At 42.9% G+C, this 23,263-nt stretch overlaps 1 protein-coding gene across 1 annotated transcript in view; it reads left to right on the top strand.

The window, feature by feature from the left end:
* Positions 1-9,756: 9,756 nt before the first annotated feature.
* CLCN7 (Cl-/H+ antiporter 7) overlaps positions 9,757-23,263 on the top strand; it is a 236,207-nt gene continuing 222,700 nt past the window's right edge. Inside the window, exon 1 of the mRNA XM_085628470.1 lies at positions 9,757-10,080. Within this exon, the coding sequence (XP_085484596.1) occupies positions 9,910-10,080 (171 nt within the window). The 5' untranslated portion in view covers positions 9,757-9,909. The remainder of the gene's footprint in view (positions 10,081-23,263) is intronic.

Raw genomic sequence — 23,263 nt, 5'->3', positions numbered from 1 at the left:
TTTCCACTGCTTTTTATATCATATTGAAATGTATTGACCCCCTGATCCCTGCACAGCTGCAGTGACTTGGTGAAAATTAAATGCTTTCCTTCAGGTTAGAAGCACTGCCATAATTTATTCAAGCCAAAGTTCATGAAACATTTTCTGGCGAAACAATATACTTATGTGTGGTTTTGAAACTTGAAAAATCCTAACTTTTATGGTCACAGAATGTTGTCATGAATATTATATCTGCTAGTCTGTGTTTCAAAAATAGTTGTTGCTCTTTGTGCCTTTTATATATTGACACATAGCTGAGGGAAGAAGTATGTGGCTTCCATGACAAGTGACAACCATTTGCAAAGCCAATTATATTGTCCAGTTTTAGGTGTATGTCAGTTGTTGTGTTATATATCTGGATGCAATGACATCTCAGAAATAAACCAAAATACCAAGCAGGTGGCACATTATGGGAATCACAGAAATGCATTTTACATGTTCCCTTTAAGAGAGCCCTCACTTTTTTCATCCCACTTAAAGACCTGTCTGCATATATTTCTATATGACTGATTGCAGACTGCAGCTGTAGGTGTTTCCCGAAGCCTGGTTACAGCATTTTCTTCCAAAGTTGATGCCACATGCAATGCAGGACAATGGGCAAGTCAAGCACACACTTTAAAGGGCTGAAGTTGTCACGCTGTACAATTTCCACATTACAGTAACCGTTTAACATATTAATGTAGTAAGATATTAGGCAGTTTTTACCATGTGTAATATTTCAAGAATATGCGTTCCCACTGCTTTATAAGCCTGCTTTATCACATTCATTTGCTTTAAAATGCACCATTTGCCAATTTTTTAGGTCGAGCCTAGCGCAGCGTGCAAGCGCTGCTCTAGGAGATGACCTTTACAAATCGGTCAGCTCTTTTCAAGTACTCGTGCTTGTGCTAGCATCCACCTTGCGGGAGCAGCCTTATGGCATGTAGAGATTACTTTGGCTTTGACAACTCTGAGTACTGGAAACAGGAGAAATGTTTTTTGCGGCTTTTAACAAAGAATTTAATGCAAAACATAGTGATAAAACCTTTGGTTTTAATTTCAAAGATTTCACCAGCCCCCTCCTTCTTCAACCAATACTCCTAAATATTTGTAATGCTTAATGTTTTCTAGTGATCCACTTTCTTTTTTTTCCCAAACCTTTATTTTTCCATTTTGTAGAACAGTACAAAGAAACCAAGCAGCTGGCAGTGGTGAATACGATAGGAAACAAACGCACGTAGACCAAGTACATCTTTACATTTGAGATTGCTGAATTCACTAGATACACTAGACTCCACAATAAAACAACCCTAGCGATGCCGTTTCAATATGCCATGAGCCCTTTTTGCCAATCTGCCTGCTAAAGACAACTATTTTGGTTTTAATAGAGTTTATATTCATATGGCGCACCTTGTAACAGTGGACTAGGACATTTAGGAACTTCTGTAGCTCCTGCCCTGTTTTGTTTAATACCACTCTGTATAGAAGAGAAGTAACTCCACATGCACCTAATTTGGACATGCGGTCTCAGCCACGTCTAGTTGACGACTCAGGTCTGCTGCATACAAGTTAAACACAAATGGTGCTAATACAGATCCTTGCTTCAAACCAGAGTTTGTGAAGATCTTTGCAATCAGCCAGTGGTTTTCTCCTATTTGACCCCTCACAAAGGTTGATGAATAAAGAAATGCATTGCTCAAAGGAGGTGTTCTGGGATTTTCCAAGCTGGAAGTTTTTGCCATAGTTGTTCTCTGTTTACACAGTCATAGCTGCTCGGAAATTGATAAAAATTGGTGTTTCTTAGCTTTTGATTTATCGATTAACATGGCAAGGCATCGCATCTCGCAAGACCACTGCATAGCGTTCTGTTGTATCCTTTGTTACAATGACTCCCCAGTTAAAGTCAATATCATTATTTAAATTGAATTTAGTGATATCTTCAGATGCCCAGGTGTCTAGAGTGGCTTCATTTTATACTTGAGTGGCAGATGGTCAAACTGGATGGGTGCAAAATGAGTGGAGTTGATGTGCCTTAAATACTCATGTGCTGCCAGTCATTTTACTGCACTGCTTCTATTCAGGATGTCAGCCCGACTTCTTGATATATATTCTGGTCGAAAGATGGTGGTACTTGCTGACCTACAAAACTGCAATTGGTTGAAGGGTTTTAAGTTAGAGTTAGTTGCTAATGACTCCAGGTCTTTCAGAAGCAGGTTTGCAAAGTACCTGCCTTCTGAATCCAGAAGTGCTATTAGCCTGTAGCAGCTTGGGCCAGACAATGATCCCTTTTTAGGTCGAGTATGCACTGCTCTGCGAGGCTTCTTGTAAGCACTCTAAACTTCTTTGTGTTGGTCTGACTTCCCCCACGCATTGGGTTGGTTGTTGCCTATGTCATTTCGTCATTATAGCCTGCAAAGGGCTAAAGGTCCCACCTTTTTAGCAAAGGTTCACTTCCACAGCGTTTTGCTTGCGGGAGCGAGCAGCGGTGCTCAGGGTGGCAGCTGCATTCCTTGTTTTTTCTTCCTTGCAGCGCGTGCGCACCACTTGCGGGCACCCTTACAGCGCGCGCTCATCGCACACCACTCGTGGGACACAAGAGCAGCACTGCTAGATGGAGATGTCGAGGATGTGGCATTTAGGTGTCGCATAGGCAGAGAGCATGCGTGGGGTGTTGCTCTTGGAGGTTCACCTCCTCCTCCTCGTCTTGTAGCCTTCCTTCGGCAGTGCTGGTGTCTGCCGCTTCCTCTGGCTCCCGCGGGAATGGGTTCTCTCAGCCCCAGGAGCAATTAGGCCTCTATGCTGCTGCTTCTTGCCGCTCTTCCTAAAGCACTCCCCGGGGGCGTGCGGCCTGAAGGAGCGGGGTCCCACCGTCGCAAACAAGGTAACTACTACTGACAGGGCACCCTGGGCAGAGGGGCGCCTCCGACCTGTTCATTGCATCGAACTTCCAGATGTATAGTTTGAAAGTTGTACCTTCATTGTGGTATTGTTTATATTACTATTTTTTAGGAAATCAGCTCTATAGCAACTTTACAAAGACTCTCCCGCACAGTTTTCTACTGTTTTGTTTTTAATTACGTAATCGATTCCAGCAATCCATGTGTTCGTAGTGGGAGCCTGGCCCATTGTATTTTTAGCTTCATGTTGTTGACTGTATACCTTGCAGGTCAGAAATCCCTGGGCTACATGTTTTTAGGTTGTTTGCAAACTGCCGTCACAGCCATTGGAGCTCTGTGTGCAGAGACCCTCCCAGCTTCCCAAACCCTGTGTAGCGCACAGCTGATCATCATAACACTGTTAAACTATTTTATTTTCATTAAAGCAATAGACATTCTTTTTAGGTCGACATTATTCCCACCCTTCCCACACATTACACAACATAGGTGAAGCTGGAAAACATTCAGCAGTGCTTTCTTTTGAGCTTGCCTTGCGGTGCTTAAATGCTGTATTGTGTAATTTATACAATCAGTTAAAAAATATACCCTACAGCGCAACATCACCTCCATAATCAAACAAGCATCTCCTCAAAACAACACCAGTTAAACAGAACTCAGCACCACCTTAACACCACCGCAACACCACCACCTCACCATGCCTCACTACCACAGCATCACTAAGCACCACTATAGCATCACTCAACACCACCTCAACATCACTGAGCACCACCTCAACTTTAGAACAGCCAGGAAGAAGTTGCTAGCATTGCAACGACAAAAAAACTACAAGACATTTTTTATGGTAATTCTTTTTTTAATTGGGTCATTCAGTTGTACATAATATCCTTTTGGTTATATACAAAGTAACAAAAATATTTATAATACTTTTTTTTAATAACTTTTCAACATGCTGCACAGCAGCCACAATGCTCTATAACATAGCTTAAAAACATTGGCAAAGCTGAGAGCACTGCCTGAACACTTATAAGGACCCAAAGGCGAGACCTATTGGCTATGCCAATGCTTGTTTAATTGGGAGGAGGTCCTACCATGGACTCACCTTCGACCCCACGTTTGTCCATTAAGCTTTCTAGCGTCGCTCGCTTACATAAAAGTCATACCCAACTGTTACGCCCTACCACTTCTAAATGTCACCAGCCGCCACTGGTACCTTGCCCCCACCACCCTCTGATGCGCCGGACGTGAAGCATAGCCCGCGCTGGACTTTGGGGACTCCCGGAGGATCCCAACCACTAGACATGTTGCTGTGCCTAACGTGGCACTAGGGTGGCCGTCCTCTTAAGTGGGCATGCTGCATGTGCCGTGGGCAGCCTCATTGTACACAACTTATACACCTATTGAATAGTTAACATTTTTCTAATGAAATAAACATCAAAAACACAGATTTGTGAAAGAATTCTGATTATTGAAGTGCCTTTTTGCTTCACGGTAGAGAAAATCGAGAGGGCCCAGAGGCCAGAGGTGCTCATTTTTAGGTCTCGCTGAGTCAGCGCATGCGCTGCCCGGAGAGACATTTAGTAGGTGAGTTTTCAAAGTGCTACTGGCTGGCCTAGTGCTTGCATTCACGTGAACGTGCATGCGCGCAGCCGCCATCTGTCTTTCATGGGTCATTAGCACCATGTCTGCTTTTGACCCTCGCGCGCGCACCTCTCGGCCGCACGTCGGACAATGCTTGTTCATTCTTCTTCTGGCGTGCTTATTATGCACGGCTGTCACGCTCCACAGACCGCCCCTGTCTCTGTAAGCATTGTTTCTATGTACAGAGCAGCACCGAGACCCCGCCACCCATATGCTGTTCGGTGCACGGCAGCCATGCACTCGCCAGCACCCTAAGCACCTCTGTTTTACTGCACGGCTATCACGCTCCACAGACCACCCTGCCCTGTGTGGGCATGGCCCCTACGCACAGACTCACTCTCGCCATATGCTGCCCGGCAGTCAGGCATTCACAAGCAAGGGCCTGGGTTTTACTGCACGGCTGTCACACTCCACAGACCGCCTATGTTCTGCTCTGTGCTCCTCTAGGCATGGAAAGTCCTTCACAGACCACCCTGCTCTGCCCTCTGCAACTATGTGCACTACAGCAGCCTCTGCACGCCCCTCCCGCCTCACGACGCTGCCAGTGTCAGGCCCAATCGCCAAGCCGTGCAATTAGGCCTCCTCCCTGCAGACATATGGGGCCTCCTCCGCCGGCCCGTCCGGCCCCTTTGTCTCCGGTAGTGACAGACCAATCACGCTCCTGTAAATATGCACCCCCCTCCCCCCCCCACCCCCGGTTCAACAGCCAATTACACTTCAACACTTACAAGTTAGCTAAAGTGCCCAGGAACTGCGACATGAGGAGAGTTGGCAAATTTTCACTAAAATGTTTTAACTTCTCTCTAAGGTTGGCCCTTGTAACAGGAACTCCCTTGCCTCAGCACCACAGTTTGTGAAGGCTACCAGGCTCAGATTTTGATCATAAAGAATGAAAAACACAGAGGCCAATCTTCTTGTGAAGAAGGAAGGCACCGGAGAACGAAAAGTAATTAGCAGGTAATTTATTAATTTATCCTCGAAGATTGCCCACGACCTGGACAGACCGCTCAGCTCGGGAACCCAATTGCAGCTGAGAGAAGTCAACTTTGAGTCCCCGACCACCGATCCATTACAGAAAAGGTACACAAGGCATAAGTAAACACAGACATGAGCGTGCCTCTGACAATGTGTAATAATAAGTTAAATACACTACAACACCCCCCCCCCCAAAGAACAAAAAATAAATAAAAATAAAATATATGGTAAAACAGTAAAAGGAAACATTCAATACAATACATATTCATGGAGCTTAGTCAGTCAACTGTGTTTTTTTGCTGCTAGTTGGATTGTATATTTATTTTTAAAACGTGTACGTAGAATTGGAGTAGGTTGACTTTGTGCACTTAAATGCCCTTATAGGTAAAAGGCCTCTATAGTATTCCATTAATGACGTGCCAAGATTAGACGTCTGACTCGGAAGGGGGAGAGGGTTAGCTGAGTGAACGTCTCAAGACACTGACGAACAGCTCTTCATCTGCCATGTTTCAAAGGTGAAATGTAGGCTGGCATGCTGTTTGTAGACGCTGCTACTGTCCCACTTGCGTCAAAAATGATTCTGCCGCTCAGTGGCTCTTAATGTACTGGCTCTGCTGCAGATCAGAGTATATAAATTCTCCCTACTTCCATGGACAGAGTAATTTCACAGTCATACGCACATACACTCATCATACGCTAGAGCCCATCACACCAACATTTATTCTATTACTCTATCCACACTGAATATACGAGAGAACTCCTAAATCAATCTGCATCTAAACTGAGGTCAATGCGACCTAATTGATTTGTCTTGAGTCAAGATTTAAACAATAAGAACACATTTGAGATCTCAATAAATGACAAAGAAATAACCACCCGACACTGGAATTCAAACAAAGGTTATTTATCTAAATTAATTCAAATGAAAGACATCCAATAGCAAAATCATTATTCTCATAGTTACCGATTCTAGCTAAATGTCGTAATTAGGTCAGGACAGGTCTCTCAGTAAAGTCTCCCGAGTCGCCGTCCTCTCAATCAGCATCGATCCTCTCGAGCATAAGTTCGGGAAGAAGTGGCCTTAGACCCTCTCTGGTCTAACAATATTTATACTAAAACTTACACATTAAAAGCTACAAACAAACTCCAAACGTCCGTTGAGCAGAGCGAGCAGGAAAGGATGTTGGCTCGCAACATTTAGAAAAACCTCCGCTCTCGAATATCACAAAAATAAAAACACGGAAGAAGGAAGCACAAACTAAAACTGCAACATTCATGGATGATCTTCTCCGGAATTATAGTGAAGCCACTGCAAGATTATCAAAATGTTCATTGTGGCTACTGTTCTCTTCCAAGGATAGCTGGCGGCGAGCCCAGAGCTGCTGTCCTCACAGAAACTTTTAATACAGACAGAGGCCGAGGTCATGTTCAACCATATTCAGCGAGGCCTCTCTTCGTATTTCATCTACCCAAATGCAGGCTGTAAATATCGGCCATTTTCCAATAGGCCAAAATGGACAATCTTAATTAAAAGAAACACAAAACAACGTTACTATATCGTAATGATTATACAGTGTTAATTCCCATTAAAACCCTTATGTGTATGTAATTATCTAGCCATCTGCAACCTAAAGAAGCATTAAAGCGTATTATTTCAAAGCGCAAACACATAACAAATAACACTTTAGCCACACGTATTAAATTAATCCGCTCACCAACTTAGTTCACTTATTAATTAAGCCATGCAACTGCAGTCCCATGTGTAATTCTTTCATTAGTAATGTTGATTAGTCAGAAACTCAACAAAATTAATATCTAGTAATTATTCTTAAGTAATTTTAATTATGACATACAAAATCATAAGCTGATGTTCGGGTTTAAACAGAAAACCCTGCTCCAGCAGCTCTTCATGCCACATCTCAGAATCTCTTTCTTTTGATGTAAGCCTGTAAATATTTATATTATGATGTTTGCCATTCCTTTCATTGTAATTTGTTGTTTTACTGGATTACTTGCTATATGAGATATTCCTCTGCGTGTGTCTGTTTCCACTCAAGAGTCCTGCATTCATGACTTTGGTATCCTAATCATAGCAGAGCACAGCATTTGTAAGGTTTGAAGCTCGCCAGGTACTTCTTTATATGTATGAAGAGTTAGTATGCTGTAGTCCTACCTCCAAAAAACAGTAAGGCTTGCTCGCCTTTACTGAAATGAAGTCCCATACACTTCCCAAACCACCTGGGTTAATAATATAAGAGGTGGTTACAGAAAAGCCCTATAAATGTTTTCTGCTATGTGCTGAAGAAGGGCATGTGATCCCTACTCCAGAGTTTCCCTGCGTGCCCTGCTTGTACTGTGCAGGGTGTCCTGCTGTGATAAGAGCGGTCTGCTCCAGCACACACAGGGCGGTGCAGGGTGTTATTTCAACCGCTGGACACATGGGCATCAGATGGAGATAGCAAGCCAGGGGTTGCCATTGTGTAAGGACAGAGCGACAGCTTCATTCTGGAGTCAGGCGGAAAAGACTGCTGAGTGTAGGCAAGTTTCTAGACTATAAACCTAGAGAACCTTACTCCGGCTTCTCTCTTCTAGCCATTATTACATTAATTAAAGATTAGAAAACAAACGTTTTAGCAGACAGACAAGAGAAATGTGTATTTTTAAAGCATGCCCCTCCAGTTACGTATGGACACCAGCTAGCCTTGAACGTTTCCTTCACTGCACCCTGTTACTCAACGCTGTAAGGGATAGGCTTGGAGCGCGATTCTTTGCACTGGGACAGGTCTGCTTCCAGTGGAAAGCAGCCTTATGAGGTTTCCTAGGAACTGAATGTATCTTCTGCCATTAAAGCTCGCATGCTTTCACTTTTTATCTATTGTAGACCTAAAATGTGCTTTTCTTCCTGGTTAATCTAGAATGTATATTATTGGGCCAATGGCTGAATTACCTGTGTCCTATATTGAAACATGATATTGGGGGCACACTCACTCACACTCACATTCACACTCTCTCACACTCACTCTCTCACTCACTCTCTCTCTCACACACACGCTCTCTCATACTCTGTCTCAGTCTCTCTCACACGCACTCTCTCCCATGCACTTTCGCACGCTCTCTCTCGCATGCTTTCTCACGCACTTTCTTGCACAAGCACACTTTCTCACACGCTCACATACACACATTCTCGCACGCACATTCTTGCACGCACACTTCTCGCACGCATTCTTTTTCACACTCTCTCTCACACACACTTTTTCACTCACACACACACTTTCACACTCTCTCACTCTTTCACACTCTCTCACACTCTTTCTCACACACACACTCTCACACACACACTTTCTCACACACACAATTTCTCACACACACACACACAATTTCTCGCACACACACACACTTAAAAAGTGAAGTAAGAGTCACATTGGAGAACACTTAATGCAGAGGTTTTGTTTCATCTCGTGGACCAGCTCTAATGACTCCTACTTTTGTTTTAGGCTTGATCTAAGACAAGTCTTGAGGTGGATTGTGCACGTCCTGAATCTATATTTAACACAGTTGTTAAATCTTGCTGTTGCCTCAGGGCACACCTTTGTAAAAGAAACAAGCATTGGCATAGTCAATAGGTCTCGCCTTTGGGACCTTATAAGTATTTAGCTATGCAGCACAATATCCTTGGTGCAACAACATCAACTGATGCATGGCTAAACACTTATAAGGTCCCAAAAGCGAGACCTATTGGCTATGCCAATGCTTGTGTAATTGGGGAACCAGGATGGTGCCCAGGCGTAAGCTCGACATCCTTTCATACATGCCAGTGAGCAGACCCGATTTGTGCGGGAGACTCGATTTTTTTTAAAGCCATAATCGCTTTATTTTGGCTATCTCCCGCCTGAATTGCCTCACTTCCAGTAAAAGTCCGGGGGAGAAATACATTCTCCCGATTTTGTTTTTGTTTTAAATCTCCCACTTTTCTCTGCTTCTGTGAAAATCACTGAATGTCCCTACATCAATGAAGTTTACCTTGCGCAATGCAATCTGGCGCGCGTGTGTGGAGTGCGTTTGGCCCACGTCCGCGCTATAGTATCTGTAAATAATGACAAACATACAGTAAAAATAACAATTCAATACCGTTCCAAGATGACGGAGGCAGTACCTACCCGGAACTCTCACTTTAAGCAGTCTGCAGGATCCGCCCGGACTCCGACTCCCATCAGCCTGTGCGGCTGTCAGTCGGCTGATCACTTCTCCAACCAAGTCACCTGGGAAAACAGGAAGCAGCTGATCAGCCGGCAGCGCCGAGACAGTCTCCACGGCGGAGCCTGCTGTACCAAGCTTCGGAGCCCAGACCGCAGTCCCGCCAGCGGATCTCCCAGCGCCTGCCATGGCTAACGTGGCCAAGAAGGTGTCCTGGTCTGGGCGCGGGGAGGCAGAGGAAGAACGGCGGAGGCGAGAAGAGCTACGGAGAGAGGCGGAGGCCGCACGGGAAAACGAAGAGAGCGAGCGCACCCCCTTGCTGAACGGGAGCCCGGGCGGTGACGGGAGGGCTAGGGAGGTGAGAACAAGGGTTGGAAGAGAGCTGTTCGAATTGTGTGCTGGTGCCCCTGGGTATGCACAGAGGTAGACTTGTGGGCTATATTGTGAGCTATGTACATAATTGACTTGGGTTATTTAAGAAACTATAATATAATGGAGTTTGGGAGCATGTAGTGAGATTTGGAACGATGTTGGGTTTGGAATGTAGTCGTGACAGTACATCACACAACAGTGACCCAAGTGTGTTTATTAGCAGGAAACTAACAGAGCTATCCAATTTGGCAGGTCCACATGTGACTAGTTCACCCAGTCTGGATTTTTTTCTTTGCATTCTGGGATCTGTGGTTCTATTGATCCAGGTATAAAATCACGACCACAAGCCCTAGAAAGCAAAATAGCACAGCTGGTCAGGGTGAGCTATTCACATATTGGTCTGTGAAGCTTGAGAACCAGAGAGTAGAAGCGAAGACGACAGTCAGATGATGTGCCACAGAACTAGATAAGGGCGTCCACTGCCTCTGTGATTCATATGTGAGAAACGCTCAATGTGTAGAACACACAGAAAAGACCCACAAGGGAGCTTGGGGGGGCTGGGGGGGGGGGGGGGGCTGGGGGGGCTGGGGGGGGGGGGGGGGGGCGGGAGGTCCGCGGTATCGACCGATAACACGGGGCAGTTAGAAAGGTTGATTACGATTACATGAGCGTTGGGGAGTGTTTATGTAGATGTTAGGGAAACGTGAATGTTGGCAGCAATGTAGTGTGTGTGTCTGTCTCGCACGCATCGATGTCAGTCAATGTAGAAAGTCTGGTTTAGCGATTATGTTGATTCCCAATGTAGCTGTGTTGTTCTCTGGGTGAGCATATGGAAGATGCCCCTGAGTAGGACTTTTAGTGTGTGAGGTTGTAGGTGTTGCTGGTGAGACAGTTTGTTGTTTTAAGAGAAGTAAGATGCATTGAGTAGTGGGAAGTAGTTGAGAGCTGGGCAGAACATCAACCAGTCTGGATTTCAAGGGTCATTTTGAGCTCGAGGATGATTATTACAACTTTAAACTGTGTTTAGTTAAATGGCCCTGGATCGGAAGTATAATTGAACTGAGAGAAGGTCTGGAAAGCATTTAATTTCGAGGATTAGAGTTTGTTTTTGTTTCCTTTGTGCACCAGGCAACTTTCTTCCGTCCAGTATTCTGGCAGATCTTCATGGCCTCGTATCCATACTTATATGTGAAGAGTTGGGCGTGACCAAAGTAGGAATGGTACAGCTAGTGATGGCGAAACATTATTGGCGATAAAGGAGATATTTAAAAGACTAATGAGACATGATGGGACTTGGAGATACTTCTTGCAGTTTGTGTAAGACAAGGATGCAGATCCAGGGAGCTAGCAGTCAGAAGAAATGTAACTGAGGGATCATGCATATAGCATAGTTTCATGGGCTGTGGTGGCGAAAGAGTCGCAAAGTTCAATCGGAAAGGTCTTGCCTCATGTGTTTCTTTGGGAACATTGTCCCAGATATTCTGGAGGGCTTATACTATGCAATGCCTAGGATGGCACCCTTATTGTAGATGATTGCGAAACCTTTGAGCATTGAGGGGAGGCTGATGTTTGTCAATGACTATTTTCTTGTAGCGTTTGAAATGGGGAGGAAGGCAGATGAAGATCTTGTCGTTCTTGGTTTGATTTGGATTGTTTTCTTATTAATCAGTGTAGCAGTTGCATGTTTGATGTGGTCTTGAACTGTTCTGTTTTGAGTATTTAGTTTGTTAGATGATTCAGGGTCCTGATCAAGATGTCTAAAAAATAAGAGGATTTGCCCGACCATATTATGTTGGGAAATGATCTTGGATGCCACTGAGATCTCTGTGGTGATGGTTCAGTAAGATGGAAAGAGAGGGACACTGGGTAAGTGAGGCTCTTCTCCCACTCTGGGTCAGTTTCGTGCTAGGTTCTAGCATTGGGGAATGGTGGCCGTTGGCTGAAAGCTAAAGCTGATTTTGGTGATTTTAGCAAAGTGTACCATTGCTCATTGTGGAATTCTTAAGATTCGTTAAAGGCAGGGGGATCTGTCTAAGGAAGGGGTGTGCAGTCCAGATACTTTTGACCATTGTCATTAAGTTGAAGGATTATGTTATTGATATGCCAATGGGGCCGACTGGGGACCTATGTTAATGAGATATATGTAATGTCTCGTGTTGAAGTTTCGAAGAAAGACAAGGTCGCTCGTTTTCACAGGGGTTTGGATAAGAAATTGATTAATGATGACGAAGTTTTAAAGGTGTTTTATTGTTTAAAATGTTTTTCGGCCTTGAGTGCAGTAGTGCAAAGGTTTAAAGTTTATTTATTTGCATAGTTTGTTAAAACCATTGCAATACAAAAATATTTCATTTCAAGACAATCTATACGTATAAAACTCCATGCTTCTAAAAACTTTAAAATACTTTTTTTTTTTTTAAACTGTGCTATAATTGTGAAAGTTTTCAAATCTAGTGTCAACTTTTTAGACCCATTCTATCCGGCTGTGCACATCTCATTTTTTCTCTGAGGTATCTGTTTTAAGTCTGAATATTCCTTTAAATATCAAAAAGTTAATACATACAAAGTGAGGTGCTTGTGACTCAGAAATGGGGCTCCTTAGTGCTTGACGTCGTGCTCCCCCTTTTGTTCCTGAATTTTTTCCCGTGTAATTAAGTTCAGTATGCAGGTTAACTATTATCAATAACTAGGTTTCCGGCATTTTCTTTTCGCATATCCTCAAGAACTTTACCAAGCAACAGTTCAATTGAGGGTCGCTGGGTGTAAAACATGCCAGAACAGCCTGTCTCCTAGTTCGAACCCCTCGCTGATTAAAATTAACTTTAAGCAGTTGTTTCCGTTCTAGTAAGAGTTCTTTGCAGGAGCATAGTAAATGCAGCAGGTCTTCAGGTGCTGAGCCACATAGGCGGCACCTGGGGTCCGCCTTCTCCCTTTGCCAGGGTGGAAGATGCTGTATGCAGGGTAGCAGACATAACATAACATAACACGTGTATTTTGTAAAGCGCACGTTCACCACTACGGGTATCTTGGCGCTGAATAACAGATGTTTATTGTTACCCAACTCAATGGTACTCATTTTATCGACCTCAGATGGATGAAAGGCTGAGTGGACCCGCCGGGATTTGAACCTGTGACCATGAGGTCGAACACAGGCCCCTGCAGCAGACGCATTAGTCCACTGAGCCACCAGACCAAATCTATACTTCATAAAACTAATTTTTGTATGCTTTACCTAGCCCAAATTGAAGTACTTTTGAGCAGCTAGCTCACAACATGTATTCCGAGTCATCCATCCGTGGGACCTTTCCGAGAGTGAGGCTTTGTCCTCCAGCCACGATGAATGGTGACAAATGTTTTGTTGTATATTCATTTTTAGACGTGACACTTTTTCATGCTATGTAAGCTGTTGCACATATGCCACTTTTGACATTTTCATGTGTAAAGCGTCTGTTAATCGGGTCTTGATGGTTACTTCTGAAGGGATGCATGGATATAGAAACAGAAGGTCAAGTTATTATGAGGAAAAGTCGGCCTCTCCACCTCCCGACTTGTACACCCTTCGGTTTGTTTAATTTGTGTTAGAGTAAGATCCTGTAGTCATCTGTTTTTAAATGTATTGCAAAATGCCCACTACGAAACCACCAGACCTAAAGTGGTCTGAAATACACATTTTAGAATCAATCTGAACAACCAATAGACGGTCAAGTACTTGTATGGAACCCAAAGCTGTAGGGTTGTTTTCGGGAAGGTTCGTAATTTGCTGAATATACGAACGGCACTCTCACACACCCTCCTTCAATCTTTCCTTTTAAACAGTACAACTTGTGTTTTAATAATGCATAAAAGCCCGAAATTCAACAAATGGCAGCAAGATTCAACTTTCTAAAATCCACATTTCAAAATGAATATTCTTTTACTTTAACTTGTAGTCGTGTTTGTGTCAGGGTGATTTTAAGCGTTAACACTTCTAATGGGTTAATGTAGAAGTACTAACCTAGCTTTTAACTAATCGCCCATTAGAAGTTGGATTTTGGCCAAAACCATACTAGAAACTGCCTTTCTATCCATTTAATCAAGGGTTCGTCCTATCCACTTGATTTTATTTTATAAAACAACAGCATGCTGAGTGTCCGATGTTTGCAGCAATCCAGGTTTTTCGACGAACTTATGACTCGGAACAATGACTTGCTTTATGTCTGCAAGTCAACTTGAGTACTCTTATGAAGTAAACTAAATTATAGCTATCTTGAAGACATAAAAGCGCAGCAAAGCTTATGACAGCTTGTCATTAGCATGTTCACTAATTTGAAGGTAAAAGTTGGAAGGGCCAGTAGACATGTCAGAGGGCTCGGAATCTTGATCATGTCGGGCAACAATTTTATTGGCCGCTTAAGTGCACATTACACCTGAGGGATACAATCATGCACAGACCGACCGTTGTATACTGTCATCCACATAGGTTGTAGCAGCATAATATGTAGGAAGCAATTTTCACGTTAATGTACTTATACATAGGCTTTTTACTCCCGTTTCATTTACCTGTTGTGTTGATTGTCTCTTAGCATAATTTTATATCCAAATGACGATATCATTTTTTTATATTGTTTATTGTATGCCTAAGCGTTAGTTGGCAATGTTGGTTTTCTTTTCCTGGAAATTAACAAAACTTGAATGGTTGTCCAATTGTCAACATTTACTCGTGCAAGTTTAGGCATTGGAATGACCTTCAGAATGGTGGCATTGGCAGCAAGGAGTCATGTTTGTCTGTACGAGTGGCATATATATTGGCAGATGTTACAGGCATTACAAGCATGCATCTTTCTTTGTTTCCTCTTACTAAAGTAGTTGGGTTAGAGAAAGGGAGCTTTGTCATTAATACCTCCGTTGATGCAACTCTTGATAAACTCATGCGAGAGAGTATCGTTTTGTCTAATGGTACTGAGTGGCCACCAGCTTTTACCATTCAGTCCCGACCCTGATATACAGGGGTGTCAAGTGTAGATCCAGGAGTGTTGTTTCCATGCTAGATTTTCAGGATAAACTTTTACTTTGTAGTTTATTTCCATTGAGTTTCATTGTAGGCAAATTTTATCTCCACTAGATATCCCAAAAACCTGTCATGGATCCATCCCTCCTTAAACTATGTTAGACAACCTGCTTTGGAGCAACCCACAGGGGCTAAATTGCACTCATTGTTTTTTTTAAAGGAACATTTTATTTAGATTCCGGATGATCTGTAATTTTATGGTTGTGATGGTTTCCTTATTGACAAAAATCTTGCCACAACTTGAATGTGCACTTGGTAGATCAGTAACATGTCGTTTTTTCCCCATATTGTGGCACTGCTATTAATTTTGCAGATATCTTTTGTTTTTTGAGTTAGTTACAGATATTCTGCAGCTATCTGCCTAGTATTCTAATTCAAGTTGCTGCGTTCTTACTTTCAGAAGACAGTCATCTCCTAATGTAACTTGCCAAGTGTCTTTTAGCCCACATCAGTGCTATTATTCGATATTGTTTCCTATTGAAAACTTGAAATAGCTCACGGTTAAACACTCATCCCAGATGTCTGTTATGATTAGCTGGCAGTAACGTCCCACACTGGAAAATCAGACTGTACCAATCATTCTTCCAAAGTTGGTAAACTGGGTACATTTCGATGGATAACAGGAACACTTGTTATTTGCAGTGGTTAAAAAAAGCCAAAGTGTGGCATGGAGCACCATATAAAGTAATAATTATCATTGAAAAGAAAGGGGTTGTGTAGCTTATTTGTTCTGAGCAAATCTTGCCTTGAGCTCTGCATATTCCTTGGACTCCAGACACATTTTAGTTACTAGATTAAATAGAGCCTTATAGGTTGCACTGTGTCTCTTGAAGACTTATTACCCACTTTGAGGTAATGATTGACTGAAGGTGAAGTAACCCTCTTGGAAAAGGTCATGACTGTACATCCTAAACAGAAAAGATCTAATTAAATCTGTTGTGCTTCTCTTTACGCTCCACTAAATCGTCTCCAGCATCGTAAAATTGGGAACCTTTACCGAACAAATAAACAATGGCTGGTTCCTCTCTGCTGAGTTAAAAAAAATCAAAAAAAAAAAAATCATCTATTTTTTGTTTCCTAACGCCATGTGGATTTATTGAAAATCTGGCCCAATGGGGCATAGACTCCCAGTTTTACCACTGGCTGTGTTAATGAATTTCATTTAGGTTAATTGTATGAGAATTTATTTCATGTGAATTTCTTGAAAATCTGTCTCGTCTCTCTTCATCCAACACTAACATTGGAAAACACTTGTGTAGATAGTAGGTCTTCTCATCCTGCGGCCTCTTCTTCTTAATGCTCGAATACTATCTGTGCCTTCACAGCTTCTGATCCTCTGGAAGATTTAGTCAGTTGTGAAACAGAAAGGGGAACCATGTCATGATCAGGCTTTTGAAAATGTGACTCTGAATGATGGCCATCGGAGACTTCTTGTCATGTGAATCACTTCCTTGTCGTGAGTTGAAAAAACGTGTATTGCCCAGACACCTAGAGCACGGTGGCGTAACAGTGATGCATGTAAGATTGCTGGAGTGCTTCGAAGCAATCTGCGTGCCAAGAGATGATTGCTGAATATGAGTATGGCATGATATGTTAGAAAAAATAACTTTGAGCATGTCTCCGTATTAGCTAGTGTTTTGGCACTCCTAACTTATTCCTCTTTTTTAGTTCCTCTATTGGCAGGAATTTCTTTGCATTTTGAATACTGTGTCAAGATATTGAAACTTATCTCACTGTGAGGTAACACTAATAGCAATCTATAGATCTTGCTTAACCAAACAGATTGCTTAATGCCAGTGGAGTAAGGGGCCTGAGAGGATTAAAATCATACAACACAGGACTACAGCAAGAGGGGGTGAGAGATTACTGGATATACTTGACTTGGGGGGACAGAGAACAGTTGATTTGCAACGAGCAAAGACAAGAACAGCCATCTAACACAATGATACGGTCACACTGGGTGGAGGGGTGCGGGTAAGGACGATTGGAAATTTTGGTCCTTGATAGGTTACTAAGACAGCTAGGGGCATGTTTACAACAGAATGGTGGAGCGCGGTGTTACACCACAATTGGTAATGCCGCACTCCGACATTCTGAAAACTCGGGACGCATCTTATTTACAATAACACAGCGCACCCCTGCGTTTTCAAGCGCTTGCTGGTGCTAAATTTAGCTGCCCAGCACCAACGCAGGCACCCTTGCACCATAGTGTAAGGGAGCCTGCGTTGCAGGGAATGATTGTTCATGTGCAGCAAGGTGTTCCTTCCTGCACATAAACAATCACTAATGGCGATTTGTAACTTCTATGTGTGCTGCAGAATGCAGCACATATGAAAGTTGAAACTCTTAATTATTTAATGATTGTTCATGTGCAGTAAGGCGTCCCTTCCTGCACATAAACAATCACTATTGGCGATTTGCTCTTTCTATGTGTGCTGCAGAATGCGGCACATATAGAAACAGCAAAAACTAGGAGAACTTAATAATTTCTCTTCGATGCGCCAGTTAAAGACCAGGTTTTCACTGGTCTTATTTTAGGCGCTGCCCCATATTTGCACCAGCCTTGTAAATAGGGGGCAGCGTCAAACAGCAATGGGTGTTGTGGCGGAATGCCACTGCAACGCCCATTGCCCACCCCTTTCATGCTAAGTACTGCGTGAATAGGGGCATTATTTACAAGGAGGCGTGAAATCACATAAAGAGGCTTAACACCGCCTTGTAAATAAGGCAAAGGGGTTATCGCCACCAAAACGTCACAAAAAGTGACGATCTGGTCTCGATAACCCCTTGTAAATATGCCCCCTTGAGTAGATACATTTACTTACAACGAATCTCTGTTGATGTAAATTAGTCTGTCATTTACATTAACTCACTCTATTAATTGCAACTAACTCTCATTAACTTAATATATCACAAATTGAACACAAAGGAAATTCTTCAGTTTCCTTTAAGGATAAGACTTAGGCTAGACTAACAAAAATATTCAACCATAATGAATAATCACTCGATTTACCACTAACTTTGGCTATGTTATGGTATGTTATATGGATTTTTAAAGCGCAAACAAATACCCGTAGGTGTCTAGGCGCTGCAGCATAGGGAGCATTTAACAAGTCCAGAAAATTAAGACCAAAAATAACTTAAACAAATTCAAGGGTCAGTGATAGTGGGTCAAACTGCCATTAGAAGGGAAAAGAGGAGCGCTATACTGGAAAAAGCCATGTTTTTAGGCTTTTTCTAAACGCAAATAGATTCGAGATTGATCTTATGGAGGAAAGAAGGGCATTCCATTCTTTCGAAGTGGAGTTTACAAAACTTCTCCCTCCCCAATTAGATTGTTTGAATCTGTTTACAACTACTTTGCGAGAGCCCATAGATCTTAGGACCCTTCTAGGGGTGTACCATTTAAATGCCTGTTTAAGAAACTCAGGGCTGTCTTCATGGAGGGCCTTGTGGGCAAGGCTGAGGGCCTTAAATCTGATGCTCTGTTTCACAGGCAGCAAGTGTAGAGGTTTGATGGCTTGAGTGTCTGACTGATGTTTGGGGAGTCCCAAAAGTAGTCTTGCTGCTGCATTTTGCAGCACCTGGAGCCAATTCAAGTGTTTCTGCTGCATATTTAAATACAAGGATTACAGTAGTCAACTTTAGAAAGTATAAGAGCCGTGGTTACCGTTTTTGGGCATTTAGTGGGATAAAAGGGAAAACCTTATTTAGCATCCTTAAGACATTTAATGTTGTTGACGTAACCGCATTTTCCTGTGGTCCGAAACGCAATAGATTCTATAGATTGAATGAGATAGGTATTCAGGGACCGGCACTAAAATGGCTCACAAGTTTCCTGGATCAGGGTACCCAAACTGTCAACTTGGGCCCTCTCCAGTCACGCACCTGATAGCTCACTAAGGGGGTACCACAGGGCTCCTGTCTCAGCCCTACCCTGTTCAAGGTGTATGTCGCCCCTCTCGCCATGATCATCAGAGACCATGGGTTCACCCCTTACTCCTATGTGGACAATACCCAACTCCTCTTATCTTTTGATATCGACAAGGTCTCAACCAAATCTCTCCTCGCTGAGGGTATGAGACGAATCTCTGGATGGATGACGGAAAACTTCCTCCAGCTTAAGGCAGCTAAAACTGAAATCTTGCTATTCAGTAACGCTCAAACCCAGTGGTCCCCCAACAGGTGGCCCGCAGAGTTGGGCTTAGCCCCTACCCCATAACTTGAGGCTAAAAAACCTGGGTGTTCTACTGGGCCACTGTCTAACAATGAGAGACCAAGTCATGGCCACATCAGGTACCTGTTTCCAACCGTTGAGCCTGCTGTGCAAAGTGTTCCATTTCTTTTCCTTCTCTGTCCGCAGGATTCTGATTCAAGCCTTAGTAATCAGCCATCTTGATTACTGTAACGCCCTTCTTATGTCCCCTAATGAATCCTGCTGAATAGACTACAGGTGGTTCAGAACACAGCAGCCTGCCTGGCTCTTAACATGCCCCCCAGAACCCTTTCCAGCCACTGTTGCAACAGCTTCGCTGGCTTCCCATCCACCAGAGAATCAAGTTTAAAATTTTCAATCTAGTCTACAAGGCATTACATGGCAGAGGCCCAAACTACCTCGCGGAAAATCTCAAGCACTATCTGCCTGGCAGATCCCTTCGATCGGGGGAAAAAGCTCTGCTGGTTATCCCCCACTACAGAAAACTTCAGCAAACCTTTTGTATATATGACTCCAGTGTACTGAAACGCATTGCCCGTTCAACTACGGAACTGCACTAATCTCCTCCACTTTAAGAAACTTCTAAAGACAGAACTGTTCAGTAACTGACCGTCCTGCTCTGCATATTCTGCTCCCTTAGTGCGGAGATACCCCTTGGGGGGCGATTCCTGCGCTCTACAAATCAAAAATTATTATCAACTATTACTCCTAGATTTTTAGCTTTGTGTACTGGTTTAGGGAGTGGGATTAGTTTTATAGGCCAGCAGGCTGATGTCCATGGAGAAGGGGAGTTTCCAAACATGATAACCTCAGTTTTATTGTCATTTAATTTCAATCAATTCATAGTCATCCAGTCTCCAACTGCAGCCATGCAATCATGGAAGGTGCCTGATGGTTTTAAGCAGAGTAGCATGCAACCTGCCACAAACCACTTTTACTTCTAGTCAGTGGTAGTAAGTTCTATATAAATAACATTACAAAACAATACAGTTTCATTAAGAATATTTACAGTATACACTTTACATTCACTTCAGTAAATAAAAAAACAAATCATGAGGGAACAGCCATCCCTGAAATACACAGAAGTAAAACATATATATATATATTTTTTTTATTTTTTTTAAATAAGTAAAACATATATTAACGATGACTGGATCCCATTGATCTGTCCTCCTAAAGCAAATTTAATTCACAGCTTTTTACAAAGCTAGCCCTATACTAAGTTAACATCGAAATATTTACAAACCAGGCTAAATAAGGGCATAAAATAAGGGTAAATCTGTTCAGGTTTCTAATTCTCACAAGCCTAATAATAGCACATCTCTAAAAATGGAACAGTGCCACTTGTAAAAATGTACAGTTTCTTCTTATCTTTCTGTTGCTCTCAACTTCCAAATTGCACACGACGGCCCCATACCAGTTTTTCGACCCACAGCTTCCCCAAAAATCAAAATCAGATATTTCTTCCGTAGCTCATGCTTAAAAAGGCGAGACAATGAATCTGCTCACTAGTTTTGCTGTGACGTCTACATAAACCGCGTACTCTGTCAGAGACATACAGTCCTAATCATCTTCAAATTGTTTCTAAAGAACTCCTTTAAAGACCCAGTGCTTCCTCTGCAAATCTGAAATGGACCTCCCAAGTGATAACTAATTGACCAGTGGTAATTAAATACCTAACTCTTTCAGCGGTGCAGACTCCAAATGGTCGAGCAACACTCAAGATGTCCCTGTTGACTAAAATGTAGGTCCCGACACTTACCACTAAACTTGGTAAAACACTCATAGATAGCATCAGTGTGCTTTTGGATAGATCTTTGAATCAGGCACAACCACCCTGGCTTAAAGCCCTGCTCCAGACAGCTACTAGAAGACAATAGGCTACCAATGGCTACACCTACTGCTATCTCACAAACTTGGGTTTGTGCGCCACAATCCAATATCCCTCTTTATTTACCGCCCCAGAAGTTTCATATAGTGCCACTCTCCTACTGGGCTTTGACTAGACTAAAAGGGCTAAAGAGGAAGGAAATAAGAAATACATAATTTTCCATATTAAAGCATACATTTCCAAAGATGCTGACTTACCACATCTGCCTTCTTGAAATGAGTGACTTGAAGCAAAACTACTAAAAGGAAGTTACACAGGCAACAGAATATTTCTCTTAACAGTTGACGGGAGGTTGACCTGAGTGTCTATATGTTTTTAAATATCTCTTATAATTCACACAATATATCAATTTTCATATCAGTTTGTAAACTCAGTTGTCTGTGCTAATGTGAGACTGCTGTCAGGTGAAAGTTAATGAAAGATGAATACCTACATGGCGCTTATTGAGCTGTGCAACTGGATAGGGACGTAATGACGCCCCTTTCTTTGGTGCTGTTTAACATGGGTGCCAATATGGGCTGGCACCGTACCAGTTTGCACGCTATTACAAGGAAAACACAATGAACATGTTTAAAAACGAATGACTCAAGGTGTGCATCCCATCCCTACTATTTGATGATCATAGATGTGGCCATCTATGAACCTTGCAGGTCTTCTGCCCCTCATGAAGGAAGCAGATTGAGGGACTGATACAGTGGTTGTTCCAAAGCCACGGTCTGTTACGATGGTGGAGAGTAACAAAATGTGTAAGATTGTATAAAAGGGGATGGTAATATTTGTTGGGTAAAACCACGAAAGGGGATACATTGAAAGCAAAATAAGTGGAGGGGGCCACAATGAATATTAGAGGAGGGATGCCCTATGTGGGTGTGCCATCCAAGGTTGTGGTGAGGAGTGGGTGGAGAAGATAAAAGGAAGTGATTCTGAGTTTATTTGCAGGTAAGGCGTAAGACATGGTGTAAACGTTGAGAAGGGCAGGTAGGGTCAGTAGGAAGATAGAGCATATAGCCTCAATAGAAAGGACCTTCCTCAGTTTCATGTAATTTTCCACACTCTTTTCCTCTGCTCATGACATGACTTCACAAGCTGCCGCCCCCAAAACATGAATCCCTCAGTGACATATATCCCCTATTATCACTCATGTTTTTCTCAGATAAATTCCCAGGTGGGTTGAGCCAAGATGTGCTCAGGTGGTTTGCACTTTTCAAGGGCTGCAGACCCTGATGTTGGCCTCCTCGGTTCAATGGCCTAGGAGAGTGCATCAGCAGGTTTGTTTACTCAGTTTTCCAGGGTCCTACAGGGGTCCTTTATATTTCACTATGCCAAGGAGGCCTCTTCAGTTGTTTCTTGTATTCTGCTCAGAAGCAACTTCTTGATATCCCCTATTAGGGCCACCTTGCACAAGGGGCCATTCCAAGGGACATCTCCTATGATGACCATCTAAAATCTAGTTTTTATCCTCTTCTTTCTTACTGAGTGTTTCAAGCTCTCCACTCTGCCTAGTGGTGCTGTGTACTTCTTCTCTTTCTTTCTCACTTTACTTTTGGTAACATTTCCATCTAGAGCTCATATTTGCCTGTATCTGCTGTGCCGCATCCAACTGTCCATATATCCTGCTGCTGTGTCCTGTGGGCATGAACCAATCCTTTGCCCCAGAACTGGTACATCTAGGTTCTAGTCAGGGGGCGTTGACCTCTATAAGCTGTGCTGCAGCTTCAGGAGAGGGTTTCTCCTCTCTTCAGTGACCCTTACTTTCTTTCCCCCAAATCTCTGTATTGGCATTTAAGAGGAAGGTCATGTGCAGTCACCACGTCAGATGCAACAGTTCTTAATAGTGAGCCATTAAGTTCTTCAGTCGTCTGTATATGCTGCATCACTTCACAACGAGAAACCTCACATGCAGCTCAATGTGAATTTTTTTTTGGGGGATTTCTCATTCTCTGTTTGGCAACCCCCATGGCACAGTTTCCCCTCCCAGGTATCTAGTTATAGGGAGCCATGTCCCATAATTTCCCTAG

The sequence above is a fragment of the Triturus cristatus genome, chromosome 10, assembly GCF_964204655.1.
Source record: "Triturus cristatus chromosome 10, aTriCri1.1, whole genome shotgun sequence".
Taxonomy (NCBI): domain Eukaryota; kingdom Metazoa; phylum Chordata; class Amphibia; order Caudata; family Salamandridae; genus Triturus; species Triturus cristatus.
This window is presented reverse-complemented; position numbering and strand designations above follow the sequence as displayed.